Consider the following 23,191-nt stretch of genomic DNA (forward strand, 5'->3'; position numbering starts at 1 on the left):
AGCTTGGATTCAGTCATTGACAGCCTACCCAATACTCCTTGTTTGGGAGTGTCTCTTTCAGGATGTGATTTGAAAGTAGCTTTGTTTGTGTGTCCTCCTGTGTGATCTGTACTGCATGTGTTTTTTTGGTGTTTTTTTAATATGTATGATATATATATATCTATATATCTATATCTATATATATATATATATTGTATATATCTATATCCACACACACACACACACACACACATTTTGTTTTTGTTTTAGAATTTGCAATCTCATTAAACCTGAATATGGATATTTTTCTTATATTTCAGAACTTCATCTTCCATCAAAGTGGCTTTCTCACGTACATATGCACACACACATGGTGTGCAACATAAAATGACTGAAGATGGAACATGTTAATGCAGACGTCTGACAGTTGATGCACACATTAAATCATTGTGCCACCAGCTCCCCTGCCTCTTTGTATGATTATTGCCGGTACAGTCAACACATCGTTAACATCATGTGTACACATTTTCCTGAATGATGGGGAACTATTCTTCTGTTCTACGCTGTCTATAGTTCGCATAGATCAACTTTTTCATGGAATATTTTGCATTTTCATTGTGTGTACACATGTGCCTGTGTTTGTGCATGCTCATCAGCAAATCATTGTGTGTGGGCGAGACAGACTAAAGAGAGAGAGAGAGAGAGAGACTAAACACTGTGTGTGTATGTGTGTGTGCATGTGTGAGTGTGTGCGTGCATGTGTGTGTGTGTGAGTGTGTTCATGCGTGTGCATGTGTGTTGATCTAGACCCGACTGAAAGTGTTAATCTCAAACTCGAAATTGACCTACCCAGTCAAACTAGTAAAGTAGTGTGGTCAACCTTTAACCTAAACATAATTTCCCTTTTCCTGTTAAAAAATATAAACTATCCCATAGACAGTTCCTGTTCCCTGACTATAAAGAAAGAAACAGCATTATTGTGTGTGTATTGCAATTGCAAAATGTGTCATTAGTTGACAATTTGCTGTATTTATGTAGTGTGTGGAGCAGAGCTGTCATTGTGATGATGTTAAGAGATAATACAACCTTTTACACAAGGGAGGTAAAAAAAAAAAAGTAAAATGGAAAGGGAAAAAAAAGGAAAGAAATGATGCATTCGGAATAAAAGCATAACCATACAGTAATAATAATAATAATAATGGATACTTATATAGCACACTATCCAGAAATCTGCCCTACGTGCTTTATAAAAACGCTTTTGTTAACCTAAAACATTACATCAGTGTTACATACACACAGCAAAATGTGACTGCACACACACACACACACACACACACAATGCATAATACATTTTAACATACATGTGTATCTAACAGCTACCCTAACACATACGCACACATAGGCGGGCACAAACTTACATAAACACATGCACACTATACACATTCATATACATGCATGTAGTTATGTACACATACATATGTATACACACATTGTCAAGCACAGCTAACGCAAAGGAAGTGGACCTGCCAGTCTACCTGATAAAGGGCCCCTCTTCAGGCTGATACTGGGCAGTCCACCAAAGACTGGTCAACATGTGATGCTTAGTGATGTGTGCATAGCATAGCCTGCATGACAGTGAATGATGATCAGTTTATTGTTATGTTACAATGTGATGCATGCACAATATGATGTAATGCGGATGACAAAGATTGGTGATCTGTTATTGTTGCAATGCAGTGTATGCACAATAGAGTCTGCATGCTAGTGATTGAATATCTGTTGTGTCAGAGTCAGTATCAGTTTCTCTCTTTGTTTTTTCTTAATGAAGTGGATTTCCCTACAGAATTTTGCCAGGAACAACCCTTTTGTTGCCGTGGGTTCTTTTACGTGCGCTAAGTGCATGCAGCACACTGGACCTCGGTTTATCGTCTCATCCGAATAACTAGCGTCCAGACCACCACTCGAGGTCTAGTGGAGGGGGAGAAAATATCAGCGGCTGAGCCGTGATTCGAACCAACACGCTCAGATTCTCTCGCTTTCCTAGGCGGACGTGTTACCTCTAGGCCATTACTCCATATATATATATATATATATATATATATATATATGTGTGTGTGTGTTTGTGTGTGTGTGCACAAATGTGTGTGTGTGACTGTGTGACTGTCTGTGTGTGTGTGTGTGTGTGTGTGTGTGTGTATTCCAGTATAAACATGGGGTTCCAGTTTAACAGGGTTTTGCCACATTTTGCACAGTAATGACTGAATAGGTCATTTAGCATTTTGGTCATAATGCCCAGTCAGAGTTGCATTTCTGCGTGTCAAACTTCAAAAATAAATCTTTCTTTCAAATACTTTTTTAATAGTTTTCATTTCACTAGGTTTGTCACTTTTGAACTGCTGAGCTCTGCTATTTCTCTGCTGGGAGTGGGGATGCAATTTTAAAACAATCAGCCCATAAAATGATAAAATCACTGGAGTTTTGTACTAACACAACAAGTGCATCAACTCTGCTATTTCAAATAATATAAACGTTTGGGCCATGGGAATATTGTGTTCTTGGTTCAGTTCAGTTCAGTTCAGTTACTCAAGGAGGCATCACTGCGTTTGGACAAATCCATATACACTACACCACATCTGCTAAGTAGATGCCTGACCATTGCACTTACACCTTCAGAACAGAAAATAAATGGCATAAACAAAGAAGTGGATACATAATTAAATCACTGAATAAACAAATAAAAAATATTAATAAATAACATAAAAACAAAGCTGATAGATAATGAAATAACATAAATTCAGGGGAAAAAATAATAAAATAAACAAATAAGCAAATAAATGTAAACACACACACACCAACTATAACATGCAGTTTCACAGATATGAAAGCACAAACAAAAGCGCATAGGCCTAGCCAACGCTACACATAAAAGTATACGACCCCCGACCACCACCACCACCACACACACACACACACACTCTCTCTCTCTCTCTCTCAAAAGTCAAATAACTTGCAGCTGGATCTACCCCAATACGCCTAGCCTAGAGTTTAGAAGATTAAGAGGTGATCTCATTGAAGTATATAAGATCATGCACAATATTTATGATCCTTGCACCACCTCTTCCTTGTTTACTATGGCTAACTAGGATAAAACTCGAGGGCACAACTTCAAAATAAACAAAACTAATTTCGTAACTAACCAGTTCAGCAAGTTCTTTACTAACCGTATCATAAATCTGTGGAATAACCTTTCCTATGACACCATCAATGCACCATCGGTAAACGCCTTCAAAAATCACATTGACAAAAAGTTTAAGGACCATGTATTTTCCACAGAGTTAAATCTTTATTGAGCTGTAGATAAATGTAGTATACACTATGCCAGATTTAAACAAGGGTCTATTCACAACAAGTGATCCAAAAGCACATAAATGGGCACTGATTATGAGGGCAAAAGGATTTTAGCCTATGGCCAAACATTTCTGTGATTCTGTGAATAAGTCTGCGCAGAACTTCGGAATGCGTGAGTGTGTGCAATTCACTCTCGAGTTTGAAACATGACGTCATAAGGCTTTTTTTTTTTCATCTACTGCATTCCTATCACGTATTTTTTTATTCTCACGACTGTCACATTTTCCTGTGTGTGTGCGTGCAGCCAAAATCGCCCACCCATGAGCCCACCAAGGCTGAACTGACTCGTCAATAGACTCACAACATATCACTTCATTATAACGAAACAGTTAGGGCTCATATTTCTTGCCAAGGAAGGCAGGAAACAGACAATATCGAAACTGAAGTTCTAAAGTTTGCTTGGTTAACATTGCTTTTAAAACTAATTGTACACTTGCCCAAACAATCTTGTGTTTTTGCCCTTCCGTTGACGTTATCTGCTCTTGGCGTTTATTATCTCCCTTGGATAAGAAAGATAACTCCTTCAAACCGCGGTCACCTCATTCGGTTGTCTACAGGTTTGAAAATACGGGACACAAACCTCCGATATTCAGTTGTTGTGGTGTCAGTTGTCGGCACCCGACCCAACCGCAACGAGCCTGTGGATTTATGAACAGAATTCTAAAGCCCCTGCAACAAGTGCTAACAGTGACCAATCAACTCAGTCAAATAACCACAACCAGCACTGAGGAACCAACCGCAACCAACTAAAATAACTCACATGTGTGTGCAACACTCCAATGTTTCATCCTGGAACCGTCACTCTCTCTCTCTCTCTCTTCCTGATACGCAAATCGCCTCGAGCGAAGTTTTAATCGCACACGGTTATTAATTAGGTTGGGATCAGTGGGGGAGAGAAGGATTAAGGGATGAAGGTTTAGAGGAACTGAAAGCGGAGATAGAGGAGTGGGGGAGAGGACAAGTAACAAGACTACTTATTTCAGTGAACAATATATAGAAAAGCACTTGAATGCTTTCCCCCCCAGTCCCCGCCCTTGAAAATACGAAACGATAAAGGCATAATCAGCATGACACTGATAAAAATATATTTTTAAAAAGGACAAAAAGAGAGAGAGAAAAAAAAGAAATGCACACATCAGAATATCAGAATAATGTTGTTGTGTTGGAACTGAAAGTTGGAAACTGAAGGAACGAGATGAGAAGGTTCAAGACTGGGAACCTTGAGAGACACCCAAGACAAGACAAGACAAGACAAAATTCTTTATTTTCGAGGATAATAGATAAGCACTGGTGTGTTTGTCAGCCCCCGCCGCCCCGTGCACAGGGTCTACACTTCACAATACTAGATAAAGTCATAAGCATGGTGATGATAAGATGCACATTTTTTTTAACAATTAAAGTATACGACACACACAAACACACTGTGACACACACACACACACACACACACACACACACACACACACACACACACACACACACACACACACACACACACACACACACTTCGAATAACACAGGACATATTCCCAGTCAGGTGATGCTAACAGATGATGAATATATACAAACAAGATTGGGAAAATTTGTTTATGAATGCTGCTGCAATTTACTGCATTAACTGATTGATTAATTGTGTGTTTTTCATTCGTTCATTCATTTACCATTGCACTTGTGTCTTATAAACCTTACGGTTTCATGACAATAAAATCTATTCTATTCTATTCTATTCTATTCACACACACACACACAACTTGACTGAGCATCGTGTTAATAAAATACACTGTGACAGAACAGATACAGACAGACAGACTATCAGAGATAACTTTTTATCTATTTACACCGACAGTGAACACTAACACTTTCAGAAAATTACATCATTTGATGGAGACAGGTCCTGATAGATACTACTTTGTGGCCGGCGGCAACTTCAACAGTGTCCTGACATTGCGCTGCACACACTGAGGCAGTACACCATCTGGAATACCAGAACGACACATTCAGGAAGCCCTTATAAGCTTGACAAGTGCAGTTCCGCTTAGCCAGGTAACAAAAGAAAGTAAAGTACTCGACTTCGTCTTAGTCACACCAAACCCCACAGACGTGAAGGACTTTGCATCAGTGCCAGGAATTTCTGACCGTTCAGTTCAGTTCAGTTACTCAAGGAGGCGTCACTGCGTTCGGAAAAATCCATATAAGCTACACCGGGCCACATCCCAACTAGGATGCCTGACCAGCAGTGTAACCCAACGCGTTTCTGACCATGCTATCATAGTGAATGACCTCGACACCCATGTTCAGTACCAGACTCAGAAGAAGCGGAAGATACATCAGTTAGAAAAGGCCAGTTGGGACAATCTTGAATGCTAACCCGAGTAAGACAACACGGAGGGTTGGGTCACACGATGACTGATTCAAGAGCGGACACAGGTCTACCTTCAACAGCGTTTTGGCAGTAGCAATCAACACCCAAGTACCCATCAAAGTGAGTACAAGGAAGAAGGAATGCCCCTGGATAAACTGAAACATCAAGAAACTCCCAGCCAACTTCAATCTCACCCAGAAACTGCACAAAGCTGGGTGGAACTACATCAACACCACCATCAACGACAGCCGACAGACAAACAACACCAGACCCTTCTGGCGATACATAAATATTGGCACTGAGAAATGTTGACCAAAACTCACTGGACACAGGCCACCCGCCTCAGGTCTGGATGACAGCAAACATCTCCGGTGCTTTCAAGAATGGTGACAAACATCTGCTAACTGAGAATCACCCAATTTTCCTGACATTGTCTGCACCAGTACTTCAACCAGCACAAAATCCTGTCAGAATAAAGCCACGGCTTCAAAGCAGGTTTCTCATGTGAGGCGCAGCTGCTCATCGCTATACACGACCTTAAAGTCCTATAACAACTGTGCACTGCACAGGTTGACCTAACCATCTTTGACTTCAGTAAGGCATTTGACACCATCCCACACTAGGAGCTACTCCACAGTCTCTCCCACTTTGGCATCAAAGGAATAATGATAGACGGATTGAGTATTTCCTGACGAACAGGACTATGAGAGTGGTTCTGGACGGTGAGACTTCCAAGGAAGTCAGACTGGAATTAGGAGTCCCCAAGGGTACAGTCCTAGGATCCTTATCTTCCTGTGCCATATAAACGACCTGCTGGCAACAGATGAAATCACAGGTTTGACTGTTTGCAGATAACTGCCTCTGTCAGTACCGGGAGATGAAGAACTTTCGAGACCACATGGCAGCACTGCCACCAGATAGGTATCTACAAACACACGCAAACAAAACAAGCGTTATATACAGCCTAGACGCTACAGTGACTGTATGGCGCAAAACATCGTTGAACGATCAGCAGTCTTAGTTTCAATTTTTCAAGAAGTTATGGGGTTCGGACAAATCCATATACGCTACACCACAACTGCTGGGCAGATGCCTGACCAGCAGCATAACCCAAATGTGCTTAGTCAGGCCTTGAGTGCATGCATACATTTGTGTATCTGTCGGACTGAGAGGATTTCTTAGAATTTCGCCAGAGGACACTTTTGTTGCCATGGGTTATTTTTCAATGCACAAAGTGCGTGTTGCACACAGGACATCGGTTTATCGTTTCATCCAAATGACTAGATGCTTAGTTGCTTTTTTTTCAGGGCGAGAGTGGGATTCGAACCTGGCAGACCTCACGGACTATTATTGACCATTGAGTATCTTAACCATTCTTCAACCTTCAAGTTCCTCCTATGATCAGCAGTTGACAACAACAGATGTATTGCCGGTAATACCACAGTACAATACAGAAACTCCTTCTTCATCAGTACAGTGGAATGCGTGGATCAACCTGTCTGACGACGACAACAATTAAAATCATCTAGGTGACATATGAGTTCAGGCAGACCACCAAGAGTCAACACTGTCAGTCATACTCCCTCCTGTTGTCGTCATCGTCAATTTTTGGCTCTACTGAGCAACGTGCAAATCCAGATCTAGATGATTGCACACTGGCTTTAGTTGCCAGTTCCCCCAAGATAGTGTCGTGAGTGTATGCATAAGTCATTATGCAGTGACATTGAGGATGTTCAGCGCAGAGCAACAAAACTGCTATCACGCCTGAAAGACAAACCCTATCAGGAGAGACTGCGTGAATTAAAATTACCATGCCTGGAACAGAAGGAGGCTCCATGGAGACATTATTGAGGTATACAAATACTTGCATGGGTTTTACTCAGTCGCGACCTAGCTTCCAACTGGTGTCCACACGTGATCTCAGAGGCAATGCTTTGAAATTAGAGAAACACCAGTGCCGTCTTAATATCAGAGCAGACTACTTCTCTGAAAGAGTTGTTAACACCTGGAATGGTTTACCAGACTCTGTGGTGACGGCACCATCTGTTGACTCTTTTAAAAGCCGCCTGGACAGCTACTGGACTGAGCTGCCTTCAGTGTATGTACCTGCCTGCCAGTGTTAGCCTAACCAACACCTTTGTACTTGCCATTGCCCGCACGTCGCATGCACATAAGTAAATAGATCTCGGACGACGATAAGGCCCTTGACGGGGCCTCAACCGTCTAATAGTCAAGTCAGTCAAGTTAAACTTATTGAAATGTGATGCTGGTTAATAATTTGCCAAGTATTTATTTCGTTACAGTTTGAATTGCAATGGACGACGTTTTGATTCATCGTGAGTTAACATTAAATCAAAGGCCCATAGGGCAGGTAGATCTCGTGTAATTGCGAACGGTTCGTGTACCGCCCCACTTCGAAGCGAGTTTACTACACACATTTCACATTTTTACGCCTGCTTTGACCTCGTTCTAATACCTGAATCAATCTTCATTTTCAAGAACCAGTCAAACATAAGCTATTTCTGGCTATTCCCGCGCTCTTTCTCGTTCTCCGTTCGCACCACATGCTCGAACAATCCTAAAATCAATGGAAGGCAGCAACACTGAGGACTTGAACTTCGGCACAGTTTAAAACAGCTGAATTGATTGGATATTTTGAATGAATTGTGCATTACCAGTGCTGGGAGAATGTAGAATGCATGTTGGCGACAGGACTGAATTCCCCAAGATAGCGTCGTGAGTGTATTTGCGAACGATATTATGATATTAAGCACAACTTAATTTCCATGTGGATTAATAAAGTGTTTTTGATTTGATTGATTTGATTTGATTTGATATGATGATATGATACCGTTGCAGACCTATATTTTAGGCTTCTCAGCCTTTAGTCTGGTCTTAGTACTCAAAGTCTTATTATCACAAACGTCAAAACACTTTTTCTTGTTTCTTTTTCCTATTTTCAGCTATTTGTACATGCGGTCTGCCCAGTGATTGTCCAGCCTAGCTTTGAAAGTGTTGAGAGAGGGGGCGCTGACCACAGAATCTGGTAGGGCGTTCCATGGGTTCACCACCCGGAAGGAGAAGTAGTGCTGGCGCATTTGTCCATTGCATGGCCTCTTCTTGAGCCTCAGGTTATGCCCACGGGTCTGTCTGTTACTGTTTTCTAGGACCAGGGGGCTTTCCACTTCATACAGTCCATGGGTAAACTTGTAGGCCTCAATCATGTCTCCTCTGTCCCTACGGTACTGCATGCTGGGTATTTTCATTCTGGCTAGGCGCTCCTCAAATGTACTGTTTGCCAGCCTGGGGACCATTTTTGTTGCTGTCCTGAGAACACCCTCGATGAGGTCCTTGTCTTTCTGGTAGCAGGGTGACCACGCAACATTGGCAAATTCCAGGTGTGGGCGTATCAGTGCAATGAAGAGCTGTCTCATTGTGTCCATGTCTTGGTACTGGTATGACCTTCTGATCAGCCCTAAGATCCTGTTGGCCTTGTTGACTTGTGTCTCAATGTGCTGTCTGAACTTGAGTTCCTGGTCCATCAGTACTCCCAGATCCTTCTTGCCTTTTGATGCTTCCAGCACCACTCTCTCATCACTGTTGTGTAGTCTCATGTTGTACTCAGCTTTGGGGTTATTGCGTCCTAGATGTAGGACCTTGCACTTTGATGCGTTGAAGCGCAGTTGCCAGAGATCAGCCCAGCTGACAAGGTTGTCAAGGTCCTGTTGGATCCTATCTCTCTTACTTTCTATTTCCACCGAGTCATACACTTTCGTGTCGTCTGCGTACATTTCACAGAAGCAGTTGACCATTTCCGGCAAGTCATTTATGAAGAGGACGAACAGCACTGGGCCCAGAACACTACCTTGAGGGACTCCGCTCATCACAGGTTTGTCTCCTGCCCACCAAGAAGTCTGTGATCCATGCCACAACCTGAGAGGTGATTCCATATGATTTGAGCTTGATGATGAGACGTTCGTGGGGTACAGAATCAAATGCCTTTGCAAAGTCTAGATAGATTGCGTCTATTGGTTTCCCTTTTTCTAGTGACTTGGTCCATGCGTCTAGCACCCTCAGGAGGTTGCACAGTTACTGAGCGCTCTCAAAAGGTGTGTGTGTGCGCGTGTGCGTGTGTGTGTGTGTGTGATCAAAACCAAAAATAAAACAATCTGGTGATGGAGATAATGTTCCAATCAATAATACTGATGTTATATCTAATGGATTCAATACCTGCTTCTGTTTTAAATGTCCACATGTACCTAAACTCGTCGTTCCCATGTAGACTTGCCTGATCGCATTTACCTTCAAGCACCCCTACTATTTCTTTGACGAATGATTTTCATGAATTGCAGTGAATAAATGAGACAGGACAGCGAGATAGCATATGGGTACAGTACTCTCACAAATAAGCGAAAAGAGGCAGATATCCAAGGGGGTACAAAAAAAAAAAAAAAAAAAAAAAAAAAAAAAAAGGCCGTGAGACCTAGGCAGACAACCTGTCAGTCCATACTACCCCTACTACTGCTATTTCAACCGTTGAACCCTCCCCCCCACCCGTCCATGCCCCCCACCAAAAAACAACAACAACAAAAAACGTTGAAAAGGAGCAGACGAACTTTTCCTGGTGCAACCAATCGGAGAAGGCCTTCAAAGACAGGAAAGCTATTTTTGACGATCGAATGACCTGTTACCTGTACAATACACACGTTGAGCTGGTCGCTTCGACTGGATGTTTCGCCGACATATATACCCATGCAGTGTCTTTGAAGAAAAGAAGTTACCAAGGGAATGAAGTCAAGGTCTCTATTCCATTGATATTACATGAATTGCCTCTCTTCTACAGTTAAAGAAAGACAACTGTGTTTACGAAAAGAAGTTTCCGAACAGATCGGAAAACGGCGCCATCCGCAGATTTTCCACAAGTTGGCTTGTCACCGAGGAATTGGTGACATGAATGATACAGGTATGTATATAGAAGGATTGTTAGCTCGTGGAAAATGCCTTTCGTTTATCATATTTATACGTTAAAGTGTTATGTTTTGAAGGCCGCTATTTTTAACACATCCATCAGTTACTGAGCGCTCTCAAAAGGTGTGTGTGTGTGCGTGTGCACAAGGGCGTGAAGCAGTCCAGGAATTTGTTGCATTTAAAGTTGCATAAGACGAGACACATTTACTGTAATTTAGTGAAGTATTTGCACTCTAAACTGGATTAAGTTGTCCTATGTGTTTGCACGACTGGCAAACCACATGCACCCAAAGATTCATTCCCACGTATTTTCTGTTTGAACTCCCACACCCGCCATGCCCCTGTCGAACTTGCGTGTCCGTATTATTTACATTACATTGGATTAGAAAACTCATGCAGTTATTCTTGATCAGTCAGGATTGATTTTATTTTTTGTTAAGATTAGTCAGGGTAAGAGTACACACACGCACACATTTTTATAATTGCATTCATGATTAAGGAAAAACAAAACAACAACAACAACCAAAAAACAAAACAAAAAAAACACAACAACCCCCCCCCCCAACAGTCACTCACAAGTTTCACAGCCTGCATGATGAGTTAAACCAGGCATACAGTAGTTACGGCCATATTGTCAACATGACGGGTTAACCAGTCATTGAGTGTTGCCAAATTTTCCTTCAACTAGAAATAGAATTATAACTGTTGTCAAACCCAGAAGAAGACTGTATTTCAATAATGAATAAACATGAACAGCATCCTAATATGTTGTATCATATGGTGTGATTTGTTGTCTCAAAGAATTGACGGTGGGAGAGAGTATGTATACATGCTCTTTCTCATTGTCACCCCCTCCGGAGGAAAAGATAGGTCTACTTGGGTTTAAGCTAGGTATTTACGCCTCTGCGCACACAGGTCATTAATAGTCAGTAATGACGGCTGACCTTCCAATTTGAATTTGAAGATTGAATTGACCAGCAGCCAGCCCAATCAGTGTGGAAAGCGAACAAGCAGATGACACGACCAGATAGTGTTCAAGCAACTTAAAGCTGTTTACGATGACCTGAGTTATACCACAGACACTGATTTTCTCAGTTTGACTCAGAATTGACAGATGAAACAAACTATTGAATCAACTGCACACAGAATTGACAGATGAAACAAACTATTGAATCAACTGCACACACTTTGTCCTTGTAAATGGAAACCAGTCTGTTCCGTCTGTGCACAAGGTTCTGTCCTGGGACCTGTACTCTTTACAATCTACGCACGTCTAAGTTTGATCATCCAACAGTCTGTACCTCACTATCATCTGTTTGCTGACAATTCTCAACTGCATGATTCTACTGTTCCCTTTGAAATTCCATGTTTAGCTTCTAAATTTAAAACTGGTATCAAAAATGTAGCAAAGTGGATGAAACAAAACAAACTAAAAATGAATGATGACAAAACAGAACTCATGTTGACTGGTAATAAAAATAAGCTCAAGCAGATAAATACAATGTCTATCATTTGTTCTGGCATAGAAATTTCTTTTTCTAGTTCTGTCTGCAATCTTGGTTTTTACCTTGATTCATCCCTCATGATGGAAACTCATGTGAACCACCTGTGTAAAGTTCTTTACTTTCAGCTTCATAAGATTAGTAAAATCTGCCCGTTCCTGTCTGTTGATGCCGCCAACAAACTTGCTGTTGCCTTCATTTTATCCTGCCTAGATTATTGTAATTCTCACTTAGCTGGCCTTCCCAATGATAAACTCTACAAGCTCCAGAAAATACAGAATAGTGCAGCTCGACTCGTCCTTAAAAAGTCGAGGAGAGAGAGCACTACTGCTCTCCTGCGGACACTTCATTGGTTGCCTGTTCAAGCCAGAATTGAATATAAAGTTGCCTGTCTATGCTTTCAGTGCCTGAATTGTGATACCACACCCTCATATCTTTCTGAGCTTGTTAACCTGTACTTGCCAAACAGAACATTGAGATCTCTTGATTCCTCCCAGCTAACTGTTTCCCGATACTTCCTTTACTCCTGTGGAAAGAGGTCATTTTCCGTCTTCGGCCCAACAACTTGGAATTCTCTGCCTATTGCTCTCAGACAAACAACTCATCTATCTACCTTTAAGCAAATCTTAAAACTTATCTCTTTAAAAAATACTTGTCATAACTCAAATAGTGCTGTTGTCTCAGGCCTATGGCAATGTGAGTGTGTGTGATGGGAGAGTAGAGAGAATGGGGGTGGGTAGATGGATGGTGGTGGTGTGGTTCGTAAGGGAGAATGACCCGATTTTTACCCCTTTTACCTTTTGGCTTTTTCTATCCAAAATTTTATTTTACAATTTTTACAAAATCTGTGGCATGCAGATTACAGTTATGTTCCTTTTTATATGTATGTATTTTAAGTGAAAATTGCTGTCATCTCAGCCATTTAATCATGTGTGTGTCCGTGCGTGTGTGTTAGTGTGAGTGTTGGAGTGTAACAGTTGTAGTATTGATAGTATGTTACTGTGTGAGTTTTATGCATTGTGTTTTTATAATATTAATGATTCTGTTTTATGTTTCTACTACTTTTTGTATGCTTTCATGTTTCACTTTAGGTACTGGATTGTAAAGCGCTTAGAGCTTGCTTATGCTTGTATTATAGCGCTTTATAAAAATAAAATATTATTATTATTATTACTCCGTGAGTAGTGTGGGTGGCTGGTCAAGGGAGTGGGAGTGGGAAAGGGTAAAGGTGAGCTTGACCACAGTTATCTATTTATCATAAGTCTATGTAGCTTGATGAGGGCAAAATGAGTATTCAAGAGGAAGAGAATGGGGTGGCATGGAGATAAAGAGTAAGACTAAGAGGGGGGTTTAGGGACATCAGTAAAATAGCACACAGTTTTTACCAAAATGTTTGGTCTTGACAGTTGATAGCTTTGTGTGCGTGTGTTTATGTAAGTTTGTGCCTGCCTATGTGTGCGTATGTGTTAGGGTAGCTGTTAGATACACATGTATGTTAAAATGTATGTATGCAGTGTGTGTGCGTGTGTGCGTGTGTGTGTGTGGTCACATTTTGGTGTGTATGTAACATAGATATAATGTTTTATGTTAACAAAAGCGTTTTTGTAAAGCACTTAGAGCAGATTTCTGGATAGTGTGCTTTATAAGTATCCATTATTATTATTATTATTATTATTATTATTATTATTATTAATTTAGTTTACTAATAAACATCTTGGATACCAGGACTTCATTTGGTGGTGTGTTTTTTTCTTGGTTTGCATATTTATTTATGTTGCTATTTTGTCTCTTGTTGAAACATTCAATGATTCACAGTGATGCTATGAAATTGCATACGCAGCATAACAATAGCAAAATATGTATTCTGTTGTTCAACTGGCTGTCATATTCTGGACCATCCCATGATTTTATAATTGCTTTAAGTATAATTTCCTTTCAGGATAACATGATATACTTTGCATACATGTTTGTTGCATATCTGTTATGCGTGTGTGTGTGTGTGTGTGTGTGAACGTGTATCTGCATGTTTTACATTTATTTGCCTATTCATCATCATTGTTTTGTTTTTTTCTGTGCACTTAGAGTTGACTTAATCAAGATTTTGCGCCTTATAAATATGATTATTATTAGTTGTAGTATTTTTATGTATTTATCTATTATTTTTATTTATTTATTTATTTATTTTTAAATGTTATTTATTATTATTATATAATAATAATAATTATTATATATATATATATTTAAAAAAAAAATTGTTTGTCTTTTTTTCTTTAAATTTTTTTATTTTATTATCATCATTATTATCATTATTGTTATTATTATTATTTTACCTTTTTTAAAATAATTTATTTATTTATTTATTCATTAATACATATGCATTTTAAAATTTTTATTTAATTTTATTTTATTTTCTCAAGGCCTGACTAAGCACGTTGGGTTATGCTGCTGGTCAGGCATCCGCTTGGCAGATGTGGTGTAGCGTATATGGATTTGACTGAACGCAGTGACGCCTCCTTGATCTACTGATACTGATACTGATTGACAAAAAATGTAGCCTCTAGAATGTTTTGTTAATTTACACCTGTTTTCGCTTAAAATTTCATGGCAGATTCCCTGCAGCAAGAGTTGTGTTTCTCTGTCAGTGACAAGGTCAGTGAGATGAAAATAATCCCTAAATTGGAGCTCATTGTGTTGTTGTTTCTTTTACATGTTATAGTTTACAAGTGCATGTTTGCCCATCAACACATGCGTTATATGCATGTCTAACTCTAAGAGCATGTCAGCTGCTATAGCGTTATGGTTAGCACTGGACTGACAACTAGTAGCTTCTGTTGTTGTGGCATTGAAGACAATCAGTGGCGTAAAAAAAGAAAAAGAAAAAAAGATGATGTGATTTTTCTGTCCGGATCATTTCCTGACTGGAGTTCAACTGGAGAATGTTAACTCAAATCATCAGCAGAGTGAGAGCTGTATGATCACTGTTTCCTCCACTGCAGCTGGAAGTCATTGACAGCTTTGTGAAGCGCCATGGCTCTCAAACTAGGAGGCAAGACTGCACTGGCTTTTAGTGATTGGCCTTGGGAGATAGTTGGCCTTTGGGAACCACTGGCTTTTAGTGCTGCAGCCTTGGGAGCCAGTTGGCCTTTGGGAACCACTGGCTTTTAGTGCTGCAGCCTTGGGAGCTAGTTGGCCTTTGGGAACCACTGGCTTTTAGTGCTGCAGCCTTGGGAGCCAGTTGGCCTTTGGGAACCACTGGCTTTTAGTGCTGCAGCCTTGGGAGCCAGTTGGCCTTTGGGAACCACTGGCTTTTAGTGCTGCCTTGGGAGCTAGTTGGCCTTTGGGAACCACTGGCTTTTAGTGCTGCAGCCTTGGGAGCTAGTTGGCCTTTGGGGACCACTGGCTTTTAGTGCTGCAGCCTTGGGAGCTAGTTGGCCTTTGGGAACCACTGGCTTTTAGTGCTGCAGCCTTGGGAGCTAGTTGGCCTTTGGGAACCACTGGCTTTTAGTGCTGCAGCCTTGGGAGCTAGTTGGCCTTTGGGAACCACTGGCTTTTAGTGCTGCAGCCTTGGGAGCTAGTTGGCCTTTGGGAACCACTGGCTTTTACTTAGTTTTAGTGCTGCAGCCTTGGGAGCTAGTTAGCCTTTGGGAACCATCGCAGCACTAACTGTCCTAAAACTCTCTTGGCCGAGAGAGTGGAGATGTAACTTGTGCAAGACACTCATTTGTGATAGTGAAGCCAGGCTTGGGGACAGCTAGAGCAGCATATGGTGTCCACGCTACACTTTTAGTTTGTGATAGTGAAGCCAGGTTTGGGGACAGCTAGAGCAGCATATGGTGTCCATGCTACACTTTTAGTTTGTGATAGTGAAGCCAGGCTTGGGGACAGCTAGAGCAGCATATGGTGTCCACGCTACACTTTTAGTTTGTGATAGTGAAGCCAGGTTTGGGGACAGCTAGAGCAGCATGTGGTGTCCACGCTACACTTTCAGTTTGTGATAGTGAAGCCAGGCTTGGGGACAGCTAGAGCAGCACATTGTGTCCATGCTACACTTTTAGTTTGTGATAGTGAAGCCAGGCATCGGGACAGCTAGAGCAGCATATGGTGTCCACGCTACACTTTTAGTTTGTGATAGTGAAGCCAGGCTTGGGGACAGCTACAGCAGCATGTGGTGTCCACACTACACTTTTAGTTTGTGATAGTGAAGCCAGGCTTGGGGACAGCTAGAACAGCATATGGTGTCCACGCTACACTTTCAGTTTGTGATAGTGAAGCCAAGCATCGGGACAGCTAGAGCAGCATATGGTGTCCACGCTACACTTTCAGTTTGTGATAGTGAAGCCAGGCTTGGGGAGAGCTAGAGCAGCATGTGGTGTCCACGCTACACTTTCAGTTTGTGATAGTGAAGCCAGGTTTGGGGACAGCTAGAGCAGCACATGGTGTCCACGCTACACTTTCAATTTCTCGTGGAGGTGTCCCTGCATTCGGACAAGTTCATATATACGCTAGAATCATTAATTTTACCAGGCCTATGCCTGACCAGCAACAAAAGCCAGCATGCTTAGTCAGGCCTGGAGTGCATGCCTGTATTTGTGTACTAATTGGAGTGAATATCTTCAACAGAATTTGCCAGAGGACAGCACTTGCGTTGCCATGGGGTCTTTTTCAGTGTGCCAAGTGTGTGCTGCACATGGCAGCTTGCTTTATCGTCTGGTCCGAATGACTAGACCCTCCGTTTGATTTCCTGTCAAGCTTGGGAGACAACAGGAGTAGAGGAATCTTCTTCTTCTTCTGCGTTCACTCGTATGCACACGAGTGGGCTTTTACGTGTATGACCGTTTTTACCCCACCATGTAGGCAGCCATACTCTGTTTTCGGGGGTGTGCATGCTAGGTATGTTCTTGTTTCCATAACCCACCGATCGCTGACATGGATTACAGGATCTTTAACGTGCGTGTTTGATCTTCTGCTTGCATTTACACACGAAGGGGGTTCAGGCACTAGCAGGTCTGCACATATGTTGACCTGGGTCAGGGAGATCGTAAAAATCTCCACCCTTTACCCACCAGGCGCCGTCACCGTGATTCGAACCCGGGACCCTCAGATTGACAGTCCAACGCTTTAACCACTTGGCTATTGCGCCCGTTGAAGTAGAGGAATGACTGACAGGTTCTTTTCCAACAGGTCAGACAGCAGAGCGTTGAAGGACCCATCGTTGCTGAAAGGTCGGACAACAAGCACATGTCAGACAGGTGAAGCACAGTCCACAGGGGTGTAAAGATGGAAGATGATGTGGAGGACAGTGACCTCATCATAGTGGAGCCTTCCCCAACACCCCATACTGACGTGGATGGTAACAACAGTGGCAGTGATGATGGTGGTTGCGGTGGTGGGGGCTGCACGCGTCCTCAACGTACCTCAGCTTCTGTTGCAGCGTCATCCAGCAGCTGCATAGTTCGCACTGCTTCCTCTTCTTCCCACTGGCCATCTCCTCCTCCTCCGATGGCTGCTTCGCGAGACTCCAACATGGCCAAAAAAGGTGCTGCCGGAAGGTACATTACTACCACCTTGCTGCTCCTGGACTCGGATTCTGATTACGAGGATGTGGAGTGGGTTGGTGGACCATCACCACCCCCTGCTACACAGGATGCTGGACAGACCATGAGCTCATCAGGACAGAGACCTGCTGGTGTGTCTGAGGCAGAACCCATGAACAGGGGGGCAGGTCCTGTCACAGTGCACACTGCTGACAGGCACAGTGCTGGGTGTTCTGGTGACAGGCTAGACAACTCTGGCTCAGCAGATTCTCTGGACCTTGAAGAGGGGACTGAGAGGTGTGGGGCTGATGAAGATGATGAAGATGAATGGGAAGAAGATGAAGAAGGTGATGGTGATGATGATGATGATGTGAATGAAGAGTTGGATTCAGAGCCAAGTCCTCAGGAAGCCAGAAACGTAGCGCAGGGTCCAGCTCCATGTGAGGTATCGGGCAGATGGAAAGAAAAGAGAAAAATCACAATACTGAAACCTCCATTTTCAGATAATGATCCAGTGCCAACAAAACATCCAAAGCTGGCTCCTGGGCAGACCCATGAGAACCATCTGGGAGTTCCATCAGACATTGCTGCAGATGTAAACCAGCACTCTCAAGCAGAAATGAAACAGGGGGGAAAAGGCGATGGCCATGAAAACAGTCGCCAGGTTGTGGGTGTCTCTCAACAGTTGAAACAAATGTATGATCAGCTACAGCAGCCAGTAAGGCCTGTCCTGTTGGTCAAGTCTTCCCACGGTGAAATCATGTACTCGGAGCATGTCAGCAGCCTGGTAACTACATCTGATGCAGGGCATACCATTTCCAGTCCTGAGGACGTCAGTCCTGGACACTTAGAGCCCAAGAGCAGCTGTGTTCCCAGCCCAGACCATGCCACATCTGTTGAGCAGCCTTTGATACAGGCCCCCACTTCACCAAACTGTGCAGGAAAGTGTTCTTCAGGTTCCTGTGAGAATAATTGCAATGCCCCAGACAGCCAGCCACGTTCTGCCTTCAGATGGGACGACCGTCATGATGACCAACGTGACACCTGTGCAAAAGACAAATCATCCAAAAATCCTTTGGTGACATTAGCAAACAGAGAAACGTGTGATTTGTTTTCTTCAGGAACCCCAGATGATTTCCATTTTGTGCAACCAGAGGAAGGCCATGATGATGCCAGAATTTCAGAAACACTTTGCCCTGACCCTGAACCCTGTGATGGAGAAGTTGATGTGGATGATTCTATTTTCTTCCAAGAGAAAGATGCCAGTGGAGAAACTCCAACCACGACCAACCTTTTACATAACAAAACATTTCAGTCACACCTAAAGATGCAGCAACCATCAAAGGAACTTGTAGCTTTCCTGAAGAAAGCTCAGAACAAGGAGATCTCTGTGTGTCACCATTATGATAATCTGTCGACAGAGGAGACCGACCCTCTGTTTCTGTGGGGCAGAACATATGTGAAAATGGTCAGCGTCAAGGGAATTTTGATGGTCACCCTGCAGGAGTTGGTCAGACAGAACGTGGTGGGCTACAGTGTGTTCGGGCACCCCATGCTTGAGCACAAAGTGTTCCCGGCGGTGTGGAGTCAGGTCATGACAGCCGAGGACCACGGCAAGGCCGTCAGCATCGTCTACATCCTGCTGATCATGATTGACATACACAAGAACTGGGCCATGAGCAGAATATCCTCAAACCGCATCCAGAAGTGGCTGGAGAGCCCCATCCTGATCGTGGGGCAAAGGTGTTTGAGGACCTGCCACAAGCGTTCGTCCACCCTCACCTGTGACCATGTGCTGAGATGGCAGAGGCACCAGCAGGAGCACCAGAGCCTGCCCTTGACAACCGAGTCACCACCCACCTCCCCCACCTCAGAGAGCTCCCCAGAGAGACACCTGATGCAGTGGTGGAAGATGCAGATGCGTCAGTCGTACATCCGGCACAAGTTCTGTCACTCAATTCAGCTGATGTATCCGCTGTGTCCATGCGAGGTCCTGTCCCCAATGGACATGGAGGAACGCCGGTGGTGGAGGCAGGTGGAGGGATCAGACTCCAACTCCAAGGTGAGTGGATCTGCACGCAAGCACACACTCACATTGCTACACAGTACTTTTATTGTTCAAACGAAAAACCTTTAGAGAAGGGGGGTGGGAGGGAAACACAAACAAACCCAAAGCAAATATCGCTGATGCAAAGCTTGCAACTACAGGTGTAGGTCAGAGAACCATGGAAATCTAAGACCCCCTGTTTGGAGGTCAGCAGAAAGGACTGAGGTGGAGAGGATGGGAAACTGTCTTGATGAGAATACTGATGTGAGAGGTGGTTTTATGGTGACTTTTTGGTTTGCTGAGAATCCCTTCATTCATTTTCATTTTGCCCATCGATCCTGGTGGAGCATAGGCCATCGACGACCCCTCGCCATCGCACTCTGTTCTGGGCTGTTCTGGCCATTCCAGTCCATTTGGTCCCTTGCTGCTTCAGCTCTGCCTCGGTATCTCGCCTCCAGCTGTTGCGAGGCCGGCCTCTCTTCCTCTTTCCCTGCGGGTTCCAGGTCAGGGCTTGGCGTGTGATGCTGGACGCTGGCTTCCTGAGGGTGTGTCCGATCCAGCCCCACGTTTCGGATCTTCTCCTTCCATTGGATCTTGTAGATGCGCCTCAGACAGGTGTTGAAGAATGTCTGAATCTTCTGCTGCATCGTCTGTGTTGTCCGCCATGTCTCGCATCCGTAGAGCAGAATTGACTTCACCCTTAGCGAGTTTATATTACAGATTGTTTTGAGCATGTGTATGCGTTTGAGAATTTGATGTTGTTATTTGCTGCATGAGTATTGTTAATGCAGTTCAGTGATTAGTTCGGGTTTTTTTTTTCATGTTTATTTTGTTCTTTTGTTTATTGGTAATCCTCCATTCCCCAAAAGGGGTGAAAGGAAAGGAAATCTGGAATCTGGAATCAGCATGTTGAAGTCAGCTGGATACTTTGCGGATAAAAAGAAACCCAGGGTTGACCAGTTTACCCACTCTCCCTCACAGGTTCCTCACCATAGGCGCTCATTCGGATGAGATGATAAACCAAGGTCTGGCGTGCAGCATGCACTTAGTGTACGTAAAAGAGCCCACGGCAGCAAAAGGGTTGTCCATGGCAAAATTCTGTGGAAAAAACCCACCTCGATAGGAAAGCAATTAAAACTGCAGGCAGAAAAACAACAGAAAATGGGTGGTGCTCTCTGAGTAGTGATGTGCTCGCCTTGGGGAGATCAGCATGAATTTCACACAGAGAAATCTGTTGTGACAAAAAGAATGTTACAATACGACAGGCGCAATAGCCGAGTGGTTAAAGCGTTGGACTTTCAATCTGAGGGTCCCGGGTTTGAATCATGGTGACGGTGCCTGGTGGGTAAAGGGTGGAGATTTTTCCGATTTCCCAGGTCAACAAATGTGCAGACCTGTTAGTGCCTGAACCCCCTTCGTGTGTATACGCATGCAGAAGATCAAATACGCACGTTAAATATCCTGTAATCCATGTCAGCGTTCGGTGGGTTATGGAAGCAAGAACATACCCAGCATGCACACCCCCGAAAGCGGAGTATGGCTGCCTACATGGCGGGGTAAAAACGGTCATACACGTAAAAGCCCACTCGTGTACATGCGAGTGAACGTGGGAGTTGCAGCCCACGAACGCAGAAGAAGAAGAAGACAATACAAAACAATGCAATACAATACAATAACAATGTGTCTGCATATTATTTTTGCCTTCTCATTGATGAATATAAAAAAAATTGTCAGTTGTCTTAACTGCAGCAGCAGAAAGGAAGAAAGATATGATGATAGGTTAGTGTTTTTGAATTATGTAAGAGACAGTATCCCGTTAAAAGTAGCAGGCTGAGGACTTTTGTTCCATTAGTGGTGTGTGTTAGTTGTTACTTTCAGTACATCTGAATACATGCTGTTGGCTGCTGATGGAAGGAGAAAAAGGCTTCATTGTTGAGAAGAAAGTGTGTCTTCTTCTTCTTCTTCTTCTGCGTTCATGGGCTGCAACTCCCACGTTCACTCATATGTACATGAGTGGGCTTTTACGTGTATGACAGTTTTTACCCCACCATGTAGGCAGCCATACTCCGCTTTCGGGGGTTAAAGTGTGTCTTAATTTTCTTCCTTGATCACATAGCTGAGAATGTGTATATATATATCACAATATTTCTTTCTCTTTACTTTATTTTGCACTGGCAGCTGGAATTAAATGGCTGCATTGGTTTTTAAGAACTGAATGAGTTGTGAACGTTACACAATGAGAATAGTTGGTCAGCTGTATTGGGACTTGTTTTGTTTTTTGTTTTTCTATGGCTTTTCATAACCAACTTCACCCATACATGGGACATGTATACACACTTGTTTGTGTGCTTTTCCTGAAGTGTGTAGTCACCCCCAACACCCCCACACCCCTCACACACACACGCACCCCCCAACACACAAAGGTACAATGTTCATATGCACACACACACACACACAAACATGTACGTGCACGCACACATACATGCACACACACACACGCACCCACACACACAAAGGTACAATGTACATACGCACACACACACACAAACATGTACGTGCGCACACACACGTGCACACACAAGCACACACTCACACACACACACACACACACACACACACACACACACACACATACACACACACACACACACACACACACACAAACACACACACACACACACTCACACACACACACACACACACACACTCACACACACTCACACCCACACACTCACACACACACACACTCACACCCACACACTCACACACACACACACACTCACACACACACACACACTCACACACACACACTCACACACACTCACATACACACTCACACACACACACTCACACACACACACACACACACACACACACACACACACACACACACACACACACACACTCACACACACACACACACTCACACACACACACACTCACACACTCACACACACACACACACTCACACACACACACACACACACACACTCACACCCACACACACACACTCACACACACACACACACATATATACTGGCCACACAAACCTCCAGTTTTCAAAGCTACAGTACCTGCCGTGTCCCTCAGCAGGAAGTGAAGACAAGCATCGACACGCTGGGGCTCATCCGTTTCATGGGCCACAACGTGTTCTGCTTCATAGAGCCCACCGCGCTCTACATCTCCATCTTGGAACTGGAGCAGCGAGGGCTGATGCCCGGCAACTACCATCTGATGCTGTCTTCTTGCTTTTTGGACCAGCTCCGGAGCAGCTCTGACGTGAGTGAGACCTGTTGCTGCTTGTTGTTGCGATTGGAATGAACTTCCTCTTTCGCTTCGTCAAGTCTCCACACTCAGCTCTTTCGAGTTTGGTCCTTAAAACCCACCTCTT

At 43.3% G+C, this 23,191-nt stretch overlaps 1 protein-coding gene across 2 annotated transcripts in view; it reads left to right on the plus strand.

Moving 5' to 3' along the window:
* The first annotated feature begins 10,498 nt into the window (after positions 1 to 10,498).
* The window catches only part of LOC143288962 (uncharacterized), a 44,735-nt gene continuing 32,042 nt past the window's right edge, over positions 10,499 to 23,191 (plus strand). Inside the window, exons 1-3 of one of the 2 annotated variants that reach the window (XM_076597659.1) lie at positions 10,499 to 10,712; positions 17,401 to 19,815; positions 22,891 to 23,079. In XM_076597659.1, coding sequence (XP_076453774.1) covers positions 17,497 to 19,815; positions 22,891 to 23,079 — 2,508 coding nt within the window. In that variant the 5' untranslated portion in view covers positions 10,499 to 10,712; positions 17,401 to 17,496. The remainder of the gene's footprint in view (positions 10,713 to 17,400; positions 19,816 to 22,890; positions 23,080 to 23,191) is intronic. The other variant, XM_076597660.1, reaches the window with a different exon arrangement.

This window comes from Babylonia areolata, chromosome 13 (genome assembly GCF_041734735.1).
Source record: "Babylonia areolata isolate BAREFJ2019XMU chromosome 13, ASM4173473v1, whole genome shotgun sequence".
Classification (NCBI taxonomy): domain Eukaryota; kingdom Metazoa; phylum Mollusca; class Gastropoda; order Neogastropoda; family Buccinidae; genus Babylonia; species Babylonia areolata.